The sequence below is a fragment of the Myotis myotis genome, unplaced genomic scaffold (assembly GCF_014108235.1).
Source record: "Myotis myotis isolate mMyoMyo1 unplaced genomic scaffold, mMyoMyo1.p scaffold_m19_p_9, whole genome shotgun sequence".
NCBI lineage: Eukaryota > Metazoa > Chordata > Mammalia > Chiroptera > Vespertilionidae > Myotis > Myotis myotis.
The window spans coordinates 27,038,487-27,061,570 of NW_023416401.1; the positions used below are offsets into that span (position 1 = coordinate 27,038,487).

General features: G+C 53.4%; 1 protein-coding gene across 4 annotated transcripts in view; it reads right to left on the reverse strand.

Moving 5' to 3' along the window:
* SULF2 (sulfatase 2) overlaps positions 1-23,084 on the reverse strand; it is a 96,934-nt gene that overhangs the window by 62,425 nt on the left and 11,425 nt on the right. For all 4 annotated transcript variants that reach the window (XM_036321487.1, XM_036321488.1, XM_036321485.1 and 1 more), the window contains one exon: positions 9,469-9,738. In XM_036321487.1, coding sequence (XP_036177380.1) covers positions 9,469-9,637 — 169 coding nt within the window. In that variant the 5' untranslated portion in view covers positions 9,638-9,738. The remainder of the gene's footprint in view (positions 1-9,468; positions 9,739-23,084) is intronic.

Genomic DNA, 23,084 nt, shown 5'->3' on the forward strand with positions numbered 1-23,084 from the left:
CCTGGCCCTGTGGGCGTTTAGTTTGCAACCTTTGGCTGATTCTATTCCAGCTGAAGGGACCAGCTAAGTAAACCAACGAAGTAACACTTACTGTGGCCCAGAGACCCACAAAGGACAGCGTGAAGAGGGAGGAACGAGGCTGCGGGTCTGGGTAAAGGCTGGAACAGAGCCTTGCCCTGCACAGGCAGGGGGTGCAGGTCCCTGAGCTGAGGCCATAGGTGAGAAAGACTCTGTCCTGCACCATCCTCCAGCCACTATGCACCTGTCGGGTTGGAACCCAGGTGGCAGCCCTCATCCAGTCGTCCAGTGCCCCTGGAATGCCCACAATGTCACTGGATCAGACTGTGAGCTGCCTGCCCAAGGGATACCTCTTTAGGAGCCATCAGACCTCAACCAAACAGCTCTGTCCCTAGCAGGAGGGTGAGAGAAAGGCGGAGGGTGGGGGTGGCGGCTGGGAGAGTAACCGCAGCAACCCGAGTCCACATCTGGAGCTGAGGATTCCATTGTTTCCCGGGCTGGAACGGGCTCACTGTTGTCTGTTGGCAACAATTCAGAATAACGACACTGGGTTCCTGGGACCTGCTTCTCAAAACCCGAGATTTCCTCACCACATGGTGGCCAAGGGGAAACCATTCCTGGTTCTTGGATATTACAAAATGAAGTCAAATGCAATTTCTGTCTTTAGCTATGAAAAGCAAAGGCTCGAAATTGGTTCCTAATGAATTAAGCAGATGTCGAAGAGGCAGTATTGGAATTTCATTAATGAACACTGGGCTGTCAGAGAGATCAGGAAGTTAATTTTTCCTCCTCTGCCTTCTGCTGGCTCTGGCTGCAGAAGGTTCAGGGAGGAAAGTCTGATCAGGTCGTTCTCCATGGAGAGGAGGTGGCAGGGGACCCTGGGAAAGGGCAGGCCACCCTGGTAATAAATGGCAATCACTGGTCCCTTCCTCTCTGTGAAACTCCACCTAGAAACGTTCCGTTCACTTGTAATCCTCCAACGCCGCCCGCGCCCTCCCCCCCCCCCCCATCTGCAGGGATCTCCAGCCTGCTCTGCCCTTTGCCCGTTCTTCAGGGCGGGCTGCACAGAGCCGGTCCCCTAGCCCCTGGCCTGGTGGGTGATGGTGGCACAGCAGGCTGACGTCAGTCATAAGCTTGGAAACCCGTTCCTCCTCCCCCAGTCTCCCATCTCTGTAAATGGCACCACCATCTGCCCAACAGCTCAGCCAAAAACCTAGGAGTCATCCTTGATTCTCCTTCACCCCCCTCCCACTTGCGATCCATCAACAAGTTCTGCTGCCAGACCTTCAGAACAGGACACGCTCCATCCACCCCTCTCCCTCTGCGAGCCCCCATCCTCTCCCACGTGGACAACTGGTCTCCCTGATTCTGCTCTTGTCCTGGGTCACCCCCTTTCTCCCCTTGGCCAGATGGACCGCTGAAAACGTGAGTCATGCATGTGGCCGGCTCAGAACATTTCAGTGACTCTCTATTGACCTCCCCTGTCGCCCCTCTGCCCTCACCCCCAGCATTCTCCTGCTCACTCCCAGGTCCCGCTGGCTGTCCTTCCTGCCACACACCTCCTGCACTTTTCCTTCTGCCTGAGATGCTCCCCCACCCCCGTTTCCACACGAATGACTTCTCCTCACGCGCAGCACCCATCCCACGACCACACCGCCCCTGCCAGAGGTGCTGTCCCTCCCTGGGACCCTTGCTCTTGATCTCGGCTGGGCCACGACCCTGGGCAACCCACCAAAATCTGTTTCCCTTTCTTCTCAACAGGTCCTGGTTAAATCTTCGATGCACTCAGCCAGGAAACTAGCTTCCGAGCCTCTCTTGTAGCCACATGTGGGAGTGGTCCTCACTGGCCTTCCGGAGACTCCCTCTGCCCAGCTCTCCAGTTGGGGGGAGGGGGGAGCGGGGAGCTGACCCGGAGCTGTACCCACAGGTGACTTCACTCTCTGGCTTTGGGCTGGGTGTGGCCAATGCGGGGCTTGGTAGATCAGGGAAAGATGAACTGAGGTTGGGGTATGGATCCTGTGGTGTCGACGGAGGGTGACAGCTCCTGGTAGGTGGTCTTGGTGTCTCCAGTTTCCAGTAACCATTTGCTCCTCTCATCCCCTTAATCTTGGGTGGGGATGACCCCATTGCTAATAACTAACCTTGGGTGCTGCATTACCACTTGAACAAACCAAATGTCTTGTGTGCCCCACATTTTTTTTTTTTTTTGCTGAGACGACGGGGCTCATAAGCTCTGTGGTGTGTGATGTCTAGGATGAGGTCCTTCAAAGGAGCTGACACAACTGGAAGGTCCATCCTTTTGCTCTTCTGCATCTTTCTTCTTACTGCCTGGAATATGGCTGTGATGGATGGAGCTCAAGCAGCCATTCTGCACCACGAGGATGCCTTGAAAATAGAAGCCAGGCGATACGCATGGTGCAACAGAAAGGCAGAGAAGGAGCTGGGGTCCCAGCTAATCTTGAAGCCACCGTGCCAGCCCGGAACTGCCAACTTCCAGATATTTTTATGTGAGTGAGACGCAAACTCCTATCTTGTTTAAGCCATTGCTATTTTATATTTTCTTTTACATGCAGCCGAATTTAATCCCGATATACTTAGCTTCCAGAATTTAAGTGATTTCCCAAGTGTTGCCGAATTGAGAGGGGAAAAAAAAAAAGTCTTGCAGGAATGAGCTTGGCAAGTTGAACACCAGGGTGGGTCCAAATGAGCCTCTTCTTCCCGAGATCACCTGCCTCGACATGCTTTTCCCTCCCTAGCGAGCAGCACGTCAGGAGCTGGGACCTCAGAGGCCGAGCCGGAAGTGACCCCAGACCTGGTGTCCGGGATCTGGGCACCTGTCCTGGGCGTCCAGCCGCATGGCCGCTGCAGAGCACCCAAGCCTGCCATGTCGAACTGACTCCGGGATATCAGTCTGCAGCTCAGGGTGTGGTTTCCTTGTGTTCACAGATGGAAATGGAAAACAAGTGCCTGGCCAGAAACCCTCTCAGGCCTTTCTCCCGAAGGCCAGCCTCTCCTACAAGCAGCCCTTCAGGCTGGAGGCCTGCAATATTTAGGATCCCAGACCTCTGAGAACCTTGTGAGGGTCTTGGACCCAGGAAAGCCCGAACAGGCAAACCATCGGCATGCATTCCCCACGCTACCCTGGTCCAGGCCCACCCAGGCCTGGGACTCTCTCCTGAACTCTGACTCTGAAGGTGGCTCCTTGGATGGCTCCTCTTGGCAGTTCCCAGGCATCTGCAACTGACCAGGTCCCCACCACAGCTTTCCCCAGCTCCGCAAACAGAAAATCCCTCCTTGCAGACGTCTGGGCCAACATCTTGGAATTATTGACTCGTCGCTCCCGCTCCATATCAGATTCATCAGCACAACTTATCAGCTCCACCTTCCATGTGCAGCATCTAACCCCACTTCCCCACTCGGGTCTGAGCCTCCATCACCTCCTGCCTGGGCCATTGCTGTCGTCTCCTCACTGTAGTCCCTGCTCTATGACATCCCGTTAGTCTGTTCTTCACATAATAGCCAGAGGGGTCGTATGAAGACATATGTCTGATGATGTTCTTCCTCTGTTCAATGTTCTCTACTGGTACCCAACTCAGCAGAAAGCCAAAGTCCTCTCCCTGGTTCAGAGGCCCTGCGTGACCCACCCTCCCACCCTCCCATTACTGCTCAGACCTCACTGCCTCCTGGTCCCCATGCTCCCACTGCTCTGCCAATCAGGCCTCTTGGCTGCTCTGTGAGCCTGCTTCCGCCTCAGGGCCTTCACACCCACTGTTCCCTCAGTTGAGGGGAAACCCCTCGACTGGCTCCCTTCCTTCCCTTGCCTTCTCAGCGAGGCTACCCTACATCAAATCACACGCTCCCTTTCCCCACCCCTTACCTAGCTGGCTTCCCTTCCTTGCGTCATTCTTCTCATCACTTTCCACTACCTCATGCACTATATACTTTACACGCATTTTAAATAACTTTTGCACTAGAATGTAAGCTCCGTAACAGAGAGATGTTTGCCTGTTTTGTTTGCTGCCAGGTTGTAGGTGCTCACTAAATACCTGCTAAGCCCTCCTGTGAGTGAATGAATCTGGTCCACCTCCCAGCACCTAACTCAGAGAGAGCCTGTAAGGGTGCTGTGGGCATCTCCTGGACTTGACCGTGGCACACCAGGCATTCCGCCTTCTTTGGGTACCAGCTCCTGAATTTTTGCTGTAGAGAGTCACCCCGACTCCCCGCTCCTTGTCCTCATGCCAGCCCCGTGGGAGGCAGCATCTTGCTGAAATGTCAAAACACTGCTGTTCCCGTTGTACTGGGTTTGGCAGTGACCTTTTCCCGAAGGCAATGGATACTGGGCTTTCGTTTACAGTAGTAATTTAGAGCTTCCTTTCAAAAGAATATTTAAGTCTAAAAAAGTAAGTCTCATTAAAGAAAATTTCAAAGAATAGAACAGACGGCCCTGGGATGCTGCAAGTATTCCCCTGCTCCAGTGGGGCCTGTGTCTACCTGACCTGAGTCTCAGAGCCCGCCCAGCCCCCGAGGCTCACCCAAGGATCGTGGGGACTGAATGAGACCAGTAAGCCCTGGCAGGGTCCACCGGTCCATGGGCCCTCTGGCCAAAGGACACGTGTGAGCAAGACTTGGCTTCCGTGTGCTTCCTCAGAGCCCTCCTATCTGCTGGCGAAGGCCAGCGGAGACCTGCTGGGCTCCGAAGGCCACCCAAACCCAGGGCTTTTCCCAATGGCTTTGAACATGTACAGTATTGAGAACTGAGGCCATGTCTGACTCATATGCCCTGGGACCAGGTCCCCTGGGCATTTGACATTTCTGAGTGACAGCTCAAGGAGGTGTGTCAGAGGCATGTAGGGAAAGGAAACATGCATAGGCAGCCCTCCCCTTGCGGCTCTGCAATTAGAAAACAGGACAAGCAGTCCCTCTTCTGTGCCGCGTCCCGCACCGATTCCCTGAAGCAGACCCTAATTAGGATGGACAGCTGTTTTCCACCCTGGGACTGGAAGAAAGCCTGGAAATTATCTTAGTCGCGAAGTCTCCAGCCCCAAGAACCATCAGAACTGCCACACGGATGAACAGAAAATAGCAGATGATAAATTTTTTAGGACCGCCCTCTGTGTGCCAGTTGTCGCGGACTGTGAGATAATGTGCTGGCCTTTTTGGGAACATGCATTATTGATCTGGGTCTGTCTAGCGGTTTATAAAAAGCCCCCTTCCCCCGCACTGCCACCTTCCCATCCCTCACCTCCTGGGGGAAGGCAGCCTCCTTCAAAAGCCAGTCCTGCCATTGGAAGGGCTGGCTCATTAGTGGAAGGGAGGACAAGTAGGCACCGATCTATGCAAGTTAGTGCTTCAAGGTGGGAGCTGACTGGTGCCATGGAAAACCAGGGCTCTAAACCTACCATCCACCCATGTATCCACTTCCTGAAATTTATCTTTGGGTGTGCAAAACTGTGTGTATAAAGACACTTCTGGCAACGGTATTTGTACTGGTGAAAACTAACAAACACACACACTAACTTAATAATAAAAGCGTAATATGCTAATTAGACCAGACGTCTTTCCAGACAAAGCTGGGGCTGCGAGGGCTGAGGCAAGCCGCAGCGGCTGGGAGGGCCGATTCCCTTGCAGGAATTTCATGCATCGGGCCTTTAGTCTAGAAATAATAGCCATCCCAGGAGACTGGTTAAGCAGAGCTGGGCCGGGTTCAAATCCTGTTTAACCATGTTCTAGTTGTGTGACCTTGGACAGGAAACTTCATTTCTCTGGGCCTCGGTCTCTCTATCTGTAAAACAACAGAATGAATCTGTGTATTTAAGCCATGGATTTCTTTGCTCTCCTCTCTCCCATGTCCTCATCACACGCTCTTTTCCTACATTTGCACAGCCTACTGGCTTTGAGAGTCACAGATGCAGACTTACACTCAGATTTGGGCACGAGGCTTAGTTAGATGGCGTTGCTGCAGCAAAAATGTGTTGTTTCTACAAATGGGTATTAATCATTCACCCTGGTTCAGGCCAAAAGTTTAGGAGTCATCTCGAAGCCCTCTTTTCCTGAACCCCCGACCTCTAACCCATCCATCACAGTCCCGCCCCTTCCACCGCTCTGCTCCGGGCCCAGCGTCCATCATCGCCTGCCCAGTCACTGCACCGGCCTCCAAATGGGTGTCCCTGTCTCTGCTCTTGTTCTCTGCGGGCTAATTTCAACATAAAGTCAGAGGGATCCTATTGAAACCTAAGGTAGATCACGGCCCTCCCCTGCTTAAGGTCCCCAATCCATGTCTGTTTCACTAAGAATAAAACTCCAAATCTCACCATGCCCACGAGGTGCCCTGCGACCTGGTCCCGTCGGCTCCTGGACTCAGGTCTCTTCATTTATATATACCCCAGCTAGCTCCATGACCGCTCACAACATTCCTTCTGTCCCTACCCACCCAGCTCATTTCTAACTCCGTATTTTTGCCTGGAATGAGCCTTCCCTAGTCCTGAGGCTCCCAGGACAGTGCACTGCACAGCAGATGCTTAATACCTATCTGTTGAGTGCATGAAAGAACGTCAGGGTATCTTGAATTCCCACACATAACTATGACCAAGTCACTCGAGGGGGCCCATGAGGCAGGACCAAGGTGCTCTGAAGCCCAGGTGCTACCTGCACGTGCTCTCTGCAAAATTCTGCTGGAAACAACCCTCACTTCCCTATGGTTGAGGCCTGCAGATGCCCCGTGGTTATCAACCATGACTCATGCTAAACGGTGCCGGGGAGATAGGGATCATGTCTGTCAACTTGTCAATAAAAGCTCTGGGCTCCGATTACTTCCTGGCTGCATATTCCTGTTGCACTGATAAGCTGCCTGTGAAAAATCTATACTTGTGATCATTAATACAAATCATTACAAGGAGTGACTTGGATTTATATAAATCACCCTCTCTTGGCAGTTAAAAGACTGATTCATGTTTTTAATAACGGACCCAAAAAGGGTGTGGATTTGCAGTTGGATCTCCATCACAATCTTACATTTGGTTGCACAGGCTTGTCCAGTAGCCCTTTAATTTGATTGCCACCAGTGATATTTGGTTGTCCTTTGAGAGTGGGCAGAGGCTAAAGGCCAAACCCTCACCTGGTCAACTACTGGCCCTCCTCACCACAACCCCGGAGAGCCTCCGGGGTCTGGCTCTATCCTCACTCTCCAATCTCATTGCCTTCATCCCTTTCCCAGGCTCCAGCCACATCTGTCTCCTTGGCCCTGCCTCAGGGCCTTTGCACATGTTGTTTCCTCTGCTTAGAAGGTTCCCCCTGCCCCCACCAGATATTTACAATACACAGTAGTATTGATGATGAGAGGGGAAATCTAATTTACAGGAGAAGGAAAATGGGAAAGGCTCGTGTGCTGTCCTGAACGGCAGCCACCAGCCACAAATGGCTAGTGGGCACCTGAAAGGTGACTAGTCCTAATTGAGATATGTTCTAAGTGTAAAATTACACGCCAGATTTTGGAAACAATATGAAACATGTAAAATACCCGTTAATAATTTTTTCTATTGATTACACGTTGAGATGATACTCCAGGTATAGTGGGTTAAATTAAATGTCATTAAAATTAATTTCACCAGTTTCTTTTTTAGTTTCTAAAAAATGTAGCGATTAGAAAATTTTAAATTACTTATGTTATCTGCATTTATGGCTGGCATTATCATTTCATAGGGCAGCACTGGTGTAGGATTTAATGTAGAGAAATGGAACCAAGAAAATCAGTAAATTCAATAGGGAGAAGACACAAGATAAGAACAGTTTCCACTTAGGAGAACCTCAAAGGTGAGCTGGAAACAGACATGGAGATTGAGCCAGGGGAGTAGGAAGTCCAAGTGAGACTTTCTGGAGGCCTCACTCTCAGTGGCCTCATTTATGGGGTCTCTTTCCCATGCAAATGAAGCCACCCACAGCTTGGGTGGAGGAGCCCATGTCTTATTTAGGAAGGCAGGGGGGATGGTTTATACCAGTGGTCGGCAAACTGCGGCTCGGCAAACCGCGGCTCGTGAGCCACATGCGGCTCTTTGGCCCCTTGAATGTGGCTCTTCCACAAAATACCGACTTCTGCACATGGGCCACGAAGTTTCAATCGCACTGTATGTGCGCGCCCGCACATGGTATTTTATGGAAGAGCCACACTCAAGGGGCCAAAGAGCCGCATGTGGCTCTCGAGCCGTGGTTTGCCGACCACGGGTTTATACAATAAACCAAAGGTGTGACCCAGGAGTGGCTTGTGTGAGGAATAAAGGGGAGGCGTGGAGGCCTTGAGCTGGAGAAGCCCTTGGGCACAGCCCTTGCCGGGCCTGCCTGCCATCCGTGTAAATGGTCTAAACTGGGCAAGGGCCCCTGTCTCACCCGCTCTACCTGGTGCCCACAGTGCTGCGTGGGGAGGAAGCTCAGGACCAGAGACGGCCAAGCTCGTCCTCCAGAGGCAACATCTCTGAGAACTGGGTCAGGTCACTGCCAATAGGGACGGCTTCCTGCCCCTGGATGCCACCCGGGAAGCTGAGCCCACCCACAGCTGTTGAGGTGGTTGGAGCAGGGGCTCACACATGTATGTGTGTATTCGTATGCACGGGAGGGTGGTTCCTTCTGTTCAGTGTCAGCACAAACACTACCACCTCCGAGAGCCCTCCCTGATGACCAACCCAAAGCAGCTCCAACCACCGTCCCATCCAGCACAGCGCCCCCTTCAGGTTCACAGGAGCATTGCTCCTTCTTGAAGTTATTGTAATTAATTAATAATTGATTAATTTTCTAAGCCCTGACTTTGACCCTGGCCTGACCACTGGACACAGAAGCTCAGGCAGGAGAGCAGGTGTGACAGGGCAGGACAAAGCCTCATCTCTGCCAGGAAAGCCCAGAATGACACGGAGTCCGATGGGTTTGTCCCTCTTTCCAGCTGTGGGACCCCCTTCAATCTCTTCATTTTAAAATAATACAAAACGGCTTATCTAATGAGATCGTGCATGTGACACTGCTTTACAAAACATCCAGCACCATCAAACCTAAGGAACCAGGGCATCACTTTATTTTACATGTGAACGGCAGTCGCACCGATGACCTGTCTCCCTCCCTCCGTGAGTGCAGGCCTGTGCCTTCCTCAACATTCCTGAGGCTCCAGGCCCTGGAACCATGCCTGGCACATGGCAGGCAGGTACTCAACAGAAATCAGAGGAACATATGAACTGGTCTTAACGTGTCTTCTTCAGAAGGGTTTGGAGAAATCCAGGAAGGGTTTTGCATTAGGAAAAGGCTGGAGACCCCTCACCTTGAGAGTCCACAGCTGTGGGCTGCCCCTGTGACTTGGTTAAATCCACTAGAAGTGACTCTACAGCTTGACATGAGCACCTGCGTCGGGAGCCTTCGCCCCAGCAGGTGGCCCTGAGGGCCCGGGTAGGTGCCACCTGCCGGCCGGGTGCTTACCGAGCTCGACGTCCTGGTCATCTGTGAGCACCAGGATGATGTTGGGGCGGATGTTTCTGCGGTCCCTCTGGAACCTGCCTTTCAGGCGGTGGTGCGACAGGAAGGAGGAGCTCCCACCCAGCAGAGGGAGGACAGAGAGCAGGCACAGCAGGAGGCCGGGGCGGGCCATTTTATGTTTCTGTTGATCTGTCGCTTCTTGCAGGAGGCAGGAGTCTGGAGCTGCGCCTGGTGGACTTGTTCCTTTGCCCTCTTCCCTCTCTGCTCACGGATCTAAAGGAGCAGAAGAGAATCAGGTCAACCTTTCTGTACGGCCGTGACCGCTCAGACTTGCATAATGAGGCGCACGATGGCCTCTGGCACGGACAAGGACAGTTTATCTGATCAGGGCGGCTCTAGCCGAGCAAACATCTAACACGGCTCAAGTGAAAAGTTATTTGCAATTTGCTCAGCAACAGGCTGCGGGGGGGGGGGGGGGGGGGGCGGGCGCGGGAAGGAAGCCTCCAGTGACCACTTCTGCAGCCAGAACTGTCCCCTGGACCCGCGGGCGGCTGGATGTGCTGGTGGCAGCTCAAGCCCCAAATCAGATGGTCAGCCGGTCACTGAACCACACAACCACTTCCACAGACAAAGCACCCCCAGAGAAAGGAAGGGAAGCAGCCCACTTTGGGGGAGCAGCCTTTTCTGGCCATCTCTTCTCAGTGGGCAGACGGGAGGGGGCTGCAGCCTGTGGCTCAGGGCGGGGCCGGGAGAGCAGGGCGGGAATGGCGCCCATCCACTCTGGGTGGATGACTCCCCATGCTTCAGCCCCGATTCATCGCTCACCAGCTCCGTTTCCCCGTCAGTAAGCCAGTGGGGAGCACGGGGAGACACGGCTGTTATTAGAACCTGATGCAGTCGGGACGTGTGTGAAGGCTCCCTGCCAACACCCAGAGCTGGGCAAGTTATTCCTATTAGTTTTAGGTCGAATAAACAAAATGACAGAAGAGCTGTCACATTCCACTGTGACCTCAGTCACCCCCGCCCCCCCATCCCACCACACCCCAGATCAGGTCACACGCAAAGCTGGGGCACGGGTGGAGGGGGGGTGAGCTTGGCGCAGGCAGGTCTCTGTGGTCATTTTTCTATTTCTTGAGGAAATGAGCCTTCAAGTCCTGTCCAGATAGAGACTTTTGGTCTCATTTATTTAAGGCACGCATGAGAGAGGGGGAGAGAGAGAGAGAGAGAGAGAGAGAGCGCGCGAGCAGACGTGTTGAGAGGAAACCAAGCTTGATGGAGTCAGGCTGAGTCACCCTCCTTGTGACCTTGAAGGACCACGGGGAACCCCACCCCAAGGCTCCGGGAGCTCGGCAAGGGCCCCAGTTTCTGCAGAGCGGAATGCTGCCTTCATTTCTCCTTGGGGCTACAAAAGCCTCTTGCGGGGTCTCCTCCCTGTCCCCACCCTTGGCCCCCTTCCTTTATCCCCAGGGCGGCCAGTGTGAATTTCCGAAAACTGAAATCAGGTCATACCGCTCAGTGAGGCACTCACTCCAGGTTGTACAAGCGCAAGGCACTCATCTCACCCTTGATCCCGTCACTTACTTGCTTAGACCCTCCCCTGGCTTCTCAGGGCTCAGGCAATAAAATGCAAACTCCCCACCAGGGCCACCAGGGCCCATGTGATCCAGCCCCTGCCCACCTTTCCCCCTTCATCTCAGTTGCTCTCCTGCCCCACTGGCTTCTTTCTGCTGCTTGGACAAGTCAAGCTTGTTCCTGCCCCAGGGCCTTTGCACTTGCTCCTCCTTAAACCTGGAAGAGTCTTTCCCCAGATTTTGTATGATGGGCTCATTCCCCTCTGACGAGTCTTGGCACAAATGTCACCTTCTTGGAGAGGCTGCACTGACCACCTATCAAAAGTGGTGCCTGCCCCCACCCGAGGCATTCTCTGTATTGTATAACCTGTTTTATTTCCCTAAATCCCTCCTATAACCGGCAATTGTTGTATTTATTGCCCAGTCCCCGCCCCCCTCCACTGAAGGGTCAGCTCCCCGAGGACAGGACGTGGGCCCGTGTTAATCACAGCTTTGTCCCCAGCACCTGGGACTGTGCTTGGCACATAGCAGGCGCCAAATACATATTCAAATAAATAAAGGGGCGGAGGTTTTGTTCCGGTCCTCTGAGCTCTGCTGGGCTCGGCAGGGCTGCACAATAACCTGGGTCCCGAGGCTCAGTGGCTCGGAGGCCTCTGTCAGCAATGCCTTCCCCATCACCCTTCCTGGCCACCAAGGAGGAGTTGGCTACTCTGTGGTTGAAAAGACCCCAGGAAGGGTCGAGGGGTGGCTGATTTTTGTCCCCTGATCCATTCTCCATCCTGCTCGGTGCCCCAGGAAGCAGAATGCTGCAGACTGCATCTCTGGCTTCCTGCTGGTTCCGCCAGTGGAAGCCCTGCTGGGAGGCTGCAGGGCGGGAGGAGTGGGCATCAGCATCCCTACTCTCCTCTGCAGCAGCAAGTGGCTCCCAGCCCTGTGGTTTTCCAGTTCCAGCCGGGGCCCCTCCCAGCTCCAGCTTTCCCCCAGTTCTGGGTGTCTGTCCCCCCTCTTGCCCTCTGAGCCTGGGGCGGTCATGGCTCCCCTCTCTTGCTAGTTCCCGAGAGCTGCACCATTCCTTGTCTGCTCCCTATCCCCGGCTCCTTAGCCTGCCTCTGAGAGCAGTGCCTTCAATCCCGTCTTCCTAGGGGAGCAGGGGCAGGCTCCACTCAGGGCTCCCCGCCTCAGGGGCCTCCGACAGGACATCACATTATCAGGGCAGCTGACTGAGAACCGTGAGTTTCATGGGACTGGAGGACAAGCACCGACTTCCATCTTCATCCCTAGAATCTGCAAAACACACATCTCTCGGCAGCCAGAGCCCTTGCATCCGCCGTGCACTGGGCACCTGCTTGGTGCCACGTCGGGTGCCGGCTAAGATGTGGACTTTGGAGTTACTTGCTGGGTTACCCTGGGCAAGTAACTTAAAAACACCTGTGTCTCAGTTTCCTCATCTATAAAATGGGTGAAAGGGATTAACGAGTTAATAGAGTGCTGAGACCAGCAGTGCCTGGCACATGGTATTAACCGGAACACGTCGCTGACAGTGTGACCTGTTATTAGGTTATTACTATCACTGCAGCTGGGTCTTGCGTCAGGCACTCTGTTCACGGCATCTTGGTCAATCCCCACACCTACTGCCTCACACAGGCACTAGGCTAGTATTATCCCCATTTTACAGCTGAGAACTGGTGAGGCCTAACGGTCCTATGATGATCCCGAGAGAAAGTGACAGAGACAGGGTCTGGCCTCTGCTCTCCCTGCTCAGCGTGGGCCCTTCACCATTAACCTCACGTATCCCAGCTTCTTCCACTCCAAAGCCACAACCCCGATGTCTGCCTTTCCTGCACAGTCCTTCCATTATTTGCTTCATGCGCTTCTTTAAAGGACCGCATTTGAAAATAAAATCATAAGTACATGATTCTGAAAAAGAAAACGTTGTATCCAAGGATAAATGGGAAAATCAGCAAACCTTCTCTGTGGCAGGGAACCACGCAAACAAAGTCCAAGAAAACAGACTCAGTGTTAACTCGGCCTCACAGCATCGAGCTCATGTTGAAGGCTCCAAGGCCAGCCCTGTCTCGCCTGTTCTTGACCCTGCCCCCTCTATTTAAGGGAGATTAGCCGGTGTTAAAGGCGTCAAAGCATATTAGCACCATCTCTCCTGGAGGTAACGGGAGGCTTGGGAAGGGTGGAAAGGAGGCAAGCTCTAGCCATCTAACGAGTCCCTGAATTATCCCAGACCTGGGGTCCTCAAATCATGCAGTTTATGAGTCCATGTGCCCCTTGGAAAACACACCAGGATGCTTTGTGCTTTGCACACCCATTAAAGTGCACATTCATGCTCCTTCAGGTTGACTTCGAGGGATCAAGTATCGAGAGAATTGCCCCGGGATGCCCTACAGACAGCAACTCTCTTATACCAGAAGCAGTAACAGCAGATGCTTATTGGCAGTTGGCAATGCTTCAACTCGTTTCATCTGCACATCCACCCACTGATCTCACACCCATGTTAATGTTATGAACGCGGAAGCTGAGGCCCCGAAGTAACACACTTGCCCAGGATCACATGCTCAGTAGGTGGTGGGAATCAGCCTGCTCAACCAGAACCTCCTTGAAGTAGATCTCTGGGCAAGTTCCTCAGTCTCCTAGCCTCCATTTTCATATTTGCTCAATGACGGAGTAGGTGGCCACCAGGTGCCCCCGAGGGCCTTTTTGGCCCTGGGCCTGTGATGTGAGGTCCCCGGGGGCTGGGAGCTGCAGCCTGTATTGGGAGCCCTGGGCCAGATGGTGGGTGGAGCTGGGAATGTGTGCAGGGCACCTGTGTTGTCTCCTTAGCAACCCCTGCTCCCCTTTCTGGGCAGCGACAGCCCACCCGTCAGAATGCTCCGCTCTGGATGGAAGTCAAAGCTCTGCAACCAGAGAACAGGAGCTAATTATTTCATCAGAGCAAGTCATCAATGGGCCGATTTTGATGAATTCCCCGGCTCCGACTTCCCCTGGCCTTGTGCCCGTCTCTCTCCAGATGCCGAAGGAATCAATGAAAAATGACACAAGGGGTTCTGCCTCCATTTTTCTACCTCTTGGTAAAAGATCTGAAGTCGCTGAACCGAGAAAGGATCTGGAGAATCCTGTACAGATGACCGTGTTCTGTCCGTCTCACGGACACCCCCTCTCATCCCACCAGCTTGTGGCAGGCAGGGTCCCTCCAGCCCCTTCCCTTCACCCGGTGTTTTCTCACAGACCTTCCCTGACCAGGATGGCATCTCCGGAAACGCCTAATGTCCCAAGCGTTCGGAAACATCACCCCGCGTCTGGGTCTATCGGCCCTTCTGCAGAGAGGAGCAGGTCTGAGGGTGACCGACAACCCCCAGCCCTGCATACCACAACTTTGGGGAACACCCGGGACCTCCCCAGGCCTGTCCAGGAAGAATCAGATAGCTGTTTTCCTCTGAGGATCCCTGAATCCAACCAGAGAAGTCAAGAGGAGGTTGGAAATGACCAGGCAGCTGAGGGGGGTGGGAGAGGAAGTGGCCAGAGGCAGGACAAGGCATTGATCAGACAGGAGAACTCACAGGGAGGTGGGAAGAAAGGAAAGTGTGAGGTGTGCAGAGATGCCCTGTGTGCCGGAGCCTCGGCTGCAGACTGGGAGACCCTCCTAGGTGGTCCAGAGCCCGGGCACTTATGTCTTCCTTCCTTTACTTTACAAATGTTTGTTTAGGGCCAAATATGTGTGAGGCACAGTGCTAGGTGGTAGGATAATCCTGCCTGGATTATAACAGCCTCCTAACTGGTTTCCCTGCTTCCACCCTCACCTCCTTCCATCAAGCAGCCAGAAGGAACCTGTTAAAAGAGGCCATTTTCCTCCCCTGCAAACCTTTCAAGGGCTCCCATTTCGTGCAGAATAAACCCCTCAAACCCTCCAAAAGGCTTACAAGATTAGACACAGTTGGCTCTATCCCCTCTCTGATATAATCACCTTTTACTTTCCCCCTTGCCCACTCAGCACTAGCCACACACGGCCTCCGTGACATTCCTCAAAACAGGCCACCCCAGGGCCTTTGCACGTGCTGCTCCCGGCACTGCCTAGAGCCGTCACCCAGATGTCTTCACGGCCCCTTCCTCACCTCCTTGAGGAGAAAATTTAAATCTCTTCCCTCCCTAGGAGCATTAACAACTTCTGACTAGATATTTTATTTCTTTGTGGGTTTCCTGGACTAAAACATTAGCTTCCTAAGGGCACAGATTTTTGTCAGCTTTGTTCACATCTGCTTCCTGAATCACCAACACCTAAAACAGTGCTTAAGACAGCAGATACTCAAGATATTTACTGACTCAGCAAACATTTTCTCCCTCCTGGGTATAGTACTCCAGTTGTGATTGGGGGCACTGCCGCTCCCTTATGCTGATCACACGTACAGTCTGAATATAGGGTGGAACATGTGACCCTGGTGAAGCCAATCAGCATATCCCACCTCTCTCGCTCCAGTGATTGGCCCAGAGACAGACATTGACTGAGGCGTGGTCAACCAGAGGGAGGGAAGAAATTATATAGAGTGGGCTGCTGGGTGCTGGCAAGGGGGTGAGCCCAGCCTGGGTACCAACTGGAGCCTGAGAGGGGATGCTGGTGACACTAAGCTGAACCAAGTAGTCAGTCACAGGCTGAAACAAGTGCCCCTTGTTGCTTAAGCTTGTCTGAGTTGGGGCTGTCATCTGCAAAAGGAAGCATCCAGACTTACACAATAAACTCCCCAATATAATGATGAAGAAAAACTAAAATTTATGGTGTGTTTATCTTGGGCTCTGCCCTATTTTCAGCACTTTTCCTGTGCTAACTCATGTCGCCCTTACAACAACATTATGAGTAGCAGATGCGCCAGCTGAGCATGGAGAGGTCCAAGAACTGGCCCAAGGTCACACTGTGGTAGGCAGTTAGACAGACACCAGCAGAGCAAGGACGATGGGCCAGACACAGACGGTCACCAGGCCGGAAAGCCCTGGGTGTCTAGCAATGGACAATCAACTGTAGGGTGGAAACTTGCCCCCAGGGTGACCTTTCCTCCCCTAGTATATGATATGATTGGTCATGAGGTTTGGATCCCCTGACCTTCCTCCCTAGAGATGACATTTAGGCCTCAGTTGTATTTCAGCTGCAGGCCCAGATAAGCAACAAAACCAGACAGTGACCCCATGGCTGACCTCAGGACCAGCTGCATGCTTAATGACCCCCCTGCCCTGGCGCCAACCAATCCATCAGTGGAGACCTGTAAGAGGACACACCTGGAAAGCTGCTGAATATTCTATTGAGATCTTCCCCTGGGACCTCCCGTAAAATCTCCGCCCTTAAAACCCTTAGAAGGGAAGACCCAGCTCGCCCTCCCTCCTGGGATAGCGAAAAACCTTTCTCTTCCCTCTAGCCCTCTCTACCCCTCCCACCCCCCCAAGCGTGTCACCTTGGTCTTCCTCACTTCTAAGCTCCAAGGGCCCTTCTTTAGCCTCTATAACTTATTTTCTAAGCTCATTTTTTCTCCGAATTACTTCTTCCACCTCTGTGATTTTATAAATAAACTAGAGGCCTGGTGCACGAATTCGTGCACGGGTGGGGTCCTTTGGCCTGGCTGGCGATCGGGGCTGATCGGGGCAGGCTGGCTGGAGGGGAGGGACCTCGGGAGGTTGGCCAGCTGCAGGAGGTTGGCTGTGGGAGCGCACTGACCACCAGGGGACAGCTCCTGCATTGAGCATCTGCCCCCTGGTGGTCAGTGCACATCACAGCTACCAGCCGGTCAGCCAGTCATAACGGTCGCTTAGGCTTTTATATATATACTAGAGGCCCGGTGCACAAAAATTTGTGCACTCGGGGGGAAGGGGGGGTCCCGCAGTCTGGCCTGTGCCCTCTTGCAGTCTGGGACCCCTCGGGAGATAACGCCCTGCTGGCTTAGGCCTGCTCCCAGGTGGCAGAGGGCAGGCCCAATCCCTTGGTGCAGCCCCTGGTCGGGCTCAGAGCAGGGCCGATTGGGAGGTTGCGATGCCACCCTCAGTCACGCTCAGGGTAGGGCCAATTGGGGGGTTGGGGCACCGCCCCCTGTCACACTCAAGGCAGGGTCGATGGGGAGGTTGCGGCGCCACCCTCTGTCATGCACAGAGCAGGGTCGATCAGGGGGTTGGGGAGCTCCCCCCCTATCACGCACAGAGCAGGGCCCATCAGGGGGTTGAGGAGCTCCCCCCTGTCACTCACAGAGTAGGGCCGATAGGGGAGTTGGGGCACTGCCCCCTGTCACACACAGAGCAGGGAGGATCAGGGGGTTGGGGCGCCGCCCTCTATCACCCACAGAGCAGGGCCGATCAGGGGGTTGGGGCGCTGCCACTGTCACACTCAGGGCAGGGCCGATGGGGAGGTTATGGCTCTATCCTGTCACACACAGAGCAGGGCCAATCAGGGGGTTGGGGCGCCGCACCCTGTCACACACAGAGCCGCAGGGTGATCAGGGGGTTGGGGAGCTCCCCCCGTCACAGAGCAGGGCTGATCAGGAGGCACAGAGCAGGGTTGATCAGGAGGTTGGGGCACCTTCCCCTGTCACGAACAGAGCAGGGTGGATAGGGAGGTTGTGGTCCCGCCCTCTGTCACACACAGAGCCGCAGGGTGATCAGGGGGTTTGGGCGCTGCCCCGTCACGCTGATCCCGGTGCCGGGAGGCCTCTCGGCTCCCCTGATCCCGGTGCTGAGAGGCACATTACCCTTTTACTATATAGGATAGAGGCCTGGTGCATGGGTAGGGCTGGCTGGTTTGCCCTGAAGGGTGTCCTGGATCAGGGTGGGGGTCCCCACTGGGGTGCCTGGCCAGCCTGGGTGAGGGGATGATGGCTGTTTGCAGCTGGTCACACACCCTTCAGGGTGGGGGTCCCCACTGGGGTGCCTGGCCAGTCTGGGTGAGGGGCTGAGGGCTGTTTTCAGGCTGGCGGGTGACTGAAGCTCCCAACTGCTCCTTTTTTTCTTTTTCTTTCTTTTTTTATTCTGGGCCAGCTTTAGCTCTGGCTCCAGCTCTGAGGCCTCTGCTGCTGAAAGCAGGTATCTGGTTTGTTTGCGTTCTATAATCGAAACAATGTATAACTCCAGCTCTGAGATCCCGGCTCGCTGAAAGCAGGTTTCTGGGGTTTTGTTTAGCTTCTATATTTGTTACAATGTTTCAAACTGCAGGCTCAGAGGCCTGCAGCAGCAGGCGGGGAACGTTGGTTTCCTCCGTCACTGAAGCAAGCAAGCCTCATGTTAGTTTCAAGCTACCTGGCTGCCAGCCGCCATCTTGGCTGGCAGTTAATTTGCATATTGCCCTGATTAGCCAATGGGAAGGGTAGTGGTTGTACAATAATTACCATGTTTCTCTTTTATTAGATAGGATATATATATATATATATATATATATATATATATAGAGAGAGAGAGAGAGAGAGAGAGAGAGAGAGAGAGAATGTTCTCTTCTAGTTTGAGTCTTGGCTCTGAATTCTTTCCTAGCCAGAAGTCAAGAATCTTGGTGGCTGAAGCCATGGGTCTAGCACCTGGTGCTGTGGTTCCTGCCACCACAGCACCACCACTTGATGCTGAATACCATCCCTTGACCCACCCTCACCGTCCTCTCTCCTCCCTTCCTTGTGCCTTGGGAGGTTCACTTGGATGGACCACATTAATGGGCTCCATATTCTCTGGCTCCTGGTATGGAGAAAGGGAAGAGAGAGGGGCTGGGTACTTCCCAGATGCCCTCCTTGGCACCTTCCTGGGAAATGACCACATGCTGCCATTGCTTTACTGAGGGCCGCAGCTCCAGTGGGCGGCCCTCTCCAGGTTCCAGCACATACCCGCTGCCGTCCCAGCCCCAGAGGTCTGTGTGACTCATTTTCTTACACTCTGCTCACACTGTAGGTGGAGGGCACCACCCATTTCCTGCAGCACTGACACAGCAAGCAGACAGCACAGCTGAGATCTGCACCCAGACCTTCTGACCCCAGAACCATCTCTTGACTCCTGCGCTCACTTGAAAAGTGATGAGTGATACAAGAGGCTGAGGTTAAGTGTGCTGCACAAACAGGAAGAAGAAGGGGGAAACTGCTGACCTGGGGGAAGTCAGGGAGGGCTGCCAGGAGGAATCTTTACAGAGTCAAGTTTGAGAAGTCTAAGAGGAACAGAGGTCTGAGGAACCTACAGGATTTGGGTAGACCCTGAAGAAGTGGGTGGAGTACAGTGTGCCTCAGGGAGGGGAAACAGCTCCAGTAAATAGCAGGCAGTGGGAGGGGTGGAAATGTGTGGTCCTGAATCTCCAGCCCAGAAGTTGTCTAGACAGGGGATGACACACACACATCTGTTAAACCTTACACTCCCTGGTGTCTCCCCTTCTTCCTGGCCATAGGTTTTTTCAGCCTTCTCTCCTCCTCTCCAGGGCTGTCACAGGAAGGACGGGAGCTCCTGTAACCCATAGGCCACCAACTCCCTGTCTCCCTTGCCCAGGTCCCGGGCATCTGGTGGCTCTTCGTGCCTGCTCTTGGGATTGCAGCTGGAGCAGAGAACCAAGCCAGCTCTCAAGAGCAAGACAGAGGGGCAAGAAAAGGGTCCTTCAGAGGGAGGAGAATAAGATCAGATTTTAAGACAAGGGCTCAGGATCTGGAAAGGAAACTAGGGCATAAAGAGAGGAGCTTAAGAACCCATTAGTCCACATAACAATTCATGCAACAAGAAAGTCTCAAACGCCTACTGTGTGCCAGGCACAGTTCTTGGTGCTTCAAACAGCCAGGGGGGGGTGGGGATAGGGGAGGTCCCTGCCCTCATGGAGGTGAGAGTCTAAGGAGTCCATATATCAAAACCTGGGGTCGACAGACTCCAGCTAAAGGTGAGGAGGGTCAGAAAACAGGACTGAAGTAACGGCAAACCACAGGTGAACAGTCAGGCCGGGGCCATGAATTTTCTATATGTAATACAGTCAGAGCTCAAAGAAAGTTTAGAAACAAGATATTCAAAGTCTTGGGAAGTTGAGCATCACAAGGTTTTGCATGTCAAGTGAGCGGGTGTTTGAGAGGCCATAAAATTCACATGCTCAAACGTCTGAGCATCTGCTATGTGCTATGTTTCATGACCAGTGGGAAAAAACGGACACAACTCTTCTCATGGAGCTGACAGGCGCAGAGAAGGGGTCGGGGGGGGGGGGGGGGTGCGGGGGGGCAGCTGGAGCCAGGCTGCCTGAGTTTGAATTGTTACTTCACTGCTTACTAGATGTTGGGCAGGTAATTTAACCTCTTGTGGCCTCAGTATCTCCACCTGTAAAGTGGCCCCAATAACAGCACTGGTAGAGCTGTGAGGATGAAATTGCTTAATACTTTGAAGCCTTCGCAACAGAGCTGTATACAGCAAGCACTCCATAAATGCTGGCTTTGGGCCACCTAGCATTTTCCCACTCTACTTTCTGTAACAGTGCCCAGTTTTTATTTGGGATTTTTTTTCTGTCTAGGATCCATGGTCCCTAAGGTTTAAATTAGGTCCCAGCTACAAAGCTCTAAGACTAGACCATGGGACCCATGAGCCAATCAGGGCCTTCCAATCTCTCTACCTCAGTGATTGGCCAATCTGATTAATCTAAGCACTTTGGCCTACTCTTTCCAACTGGCTAATTTATTCTACGTCTTTTCAACATCAGGTGAGGGAAGACTCTGACTGCATCATAACTCACGTGGAGTCCGAGAGAAGCCCACCCACAGGAAATACGGAGCTGTGGAATGGAATGTACCTGGGTCTTGAAAACACTAGATCCAGCTAAGCCCGAGGAGGATTTACCTCTGGGTTCTTTGTTCGTGTGTTTGCACCAATAGATTCTTCTATGTCCAACTAGTTTTCTTTGTTTATAGGTCAACTTTCTCAACACTATGACTCTTTGGGGACATGAGTCAAATTCTCTTTCCTTAGGTCACTGTGAGCAGCTCTCTCTGTCACTTGCAACCGAATGAGCCCAGATGGCAGAGCGAGCTGGAGGCAGAGTGTTGACTCAGGTGGCGTCCCAGCCACCTTCTGCCTCTGTACAGAGACATCTGACAACACGGCGTTTGAGCCGAAGGCCTGTGCCCAATTCTAGGGCTTATCACAGGCAAACTTCCCTCATTCTTATTTGTTAACTGATAAAAGCAGCGCAGAGAAGTGGAAGGAACATGGGCGTGGGAGTCATGACTTCTGGTCCTGATCCAGCCTCAGTTTCCTCATCAAGAAAAACAGGCTATTCCCTGGGCGTGGCCTGCACGTTTGGGATGGGTGAGTCGGACAGGTGGAGAGAGCGCCTTCCCTGGGTCCCCTTCCGGAAGCAGGCCTCCCTCTGTCACTCCCAGCCTCGACCCAGGTTTATTCTCTTGAGAGCACTCCTCACAGCTCGCAATTCCTCGATGCACCTTCTGTTCAGGTTTCTATTTTGTGGGGGGAAGGCTGCAATTTTATATGGGGGTCGGGGGATGGGGACCAGCAAAGGCCTCTCAAAGACTACATTGTGCAGAGTCCCGAAGGAGGTGAAGGAATGTGCCTTGCAGACATTGAGGGAAACAGCGTTCCAGGCACAGGGAAAAGCAGGTGCAAATGTCCTGAGAGAGGAATGCGCCTGGGTGTCTGAGGAACATGCAATAGGCACTGAAAGTGAGGAGGTGGGGTATCCTATGGCCATCGTGGAACACACAGCAGACGTGGCCAAGTCACAGAGGCCTGGGCGCGGCAGGGGGTGAGAGCCTGTGGGCCACTCCCCTGCACCTCACCCCTGCTAGGAAGTGAAACTCCACGTGCGTCAGGTTCAGTCTGTCTGCATCTGCCAAGCTCCTGTGGCTGGGGTGACCTGAAGGCTGTCCCGACCCCGCTCCTCCTCATACGACCCGAAGAGGTTACATCCATGGTGGCTGGCAGGAGGTTCTGAAGGGACCAGAGAGGCAAACAGAAAGGCTTGCCCTGGACGTAGAAAGCCACAGCAACCATCTCCCCTCTTGACTTCAAAGCACGGAATTTCCTCATCATATCTGCACTGAGAACATTTCTCTCTTCGCACTTAGAAAACAAAACAAAAACAAAACAAAAACAAAACCTCCAGCTTCCCTCTGCCTTGTTCTTCGGTAGAAAGGAAGCCACTGAAAGCCAAACCGAAGTGGGAACCGATTTGGGGAAGTGGCCCTCACTTCCCCAGGCCTTCCCCGCCGATGTGAGAAATGACGCTCTCGGGCTCTGCCCTTTGTCCCTGTGAGCTCAGGGCCACCCCGGACAGGGAAGCCACCCAGGAGGAGAAGCTGACGTCCCGTCTCATGGGGTGGCCGCTGGCTTGCCTGTGGTGGGAGACTTACGCTGGTGGGGTGCCAGGCCAGGGCTCCGGGTTGGGAGGGACAGTAACAGGCTGGCTGGGCGGGAGAGGTGCAAACAGCTCCCAACCTGCTAGAGCTCGGCCTAGGCCAGTGATGGCGAACCTATGACACGCGTGTCAGAGGTGACACGCGAACTCATTTTTTTGGTTGATTTTTCTTTGTTAAATGGCATTTAAGTATATGAAATAAATATCGAAAATATAAGTCTTTGTTTTACTATGGTTGCAAATATCAAAAAATTTCTATATGTGACATGGCACCAGAGTTAAGTTAGGGTTTTTCAAAATGCTGACACGCCGAGCTCAAAAGGTTCGCCATCACTGGCCTAGGCAATGCGGCGTTTCCCAACAGCAGCCACTTCACAGGCAGCTCCCAGGACGTGCCCAGCGGCAGGGGCTTCTGCTGTGGGAGCCAGTGGTCTGCCCTGAGAGGGGTGGCAGGACAGAGCCTTGCCTGGGCACTCCATCGTATGTCAGGAGCTCGGAAGCTCGGCTTGTCACCTGCTTCTCATTGGTGCCAGGTTTAGCTTTCATTCACTGCCTTTCTTCTTTCAGTAAATTTATCAACAAAAGAGATGGGGAATGAGCATCAAGCGCCCTAAACCAGGGTCTCTCCACTTGGCACTAGTGACATTGGGGCCAGGTCACTGCTTTCTGTGTGGGTCACCCTGGGCATCGTAGGGTGTTTAGCGGTATCC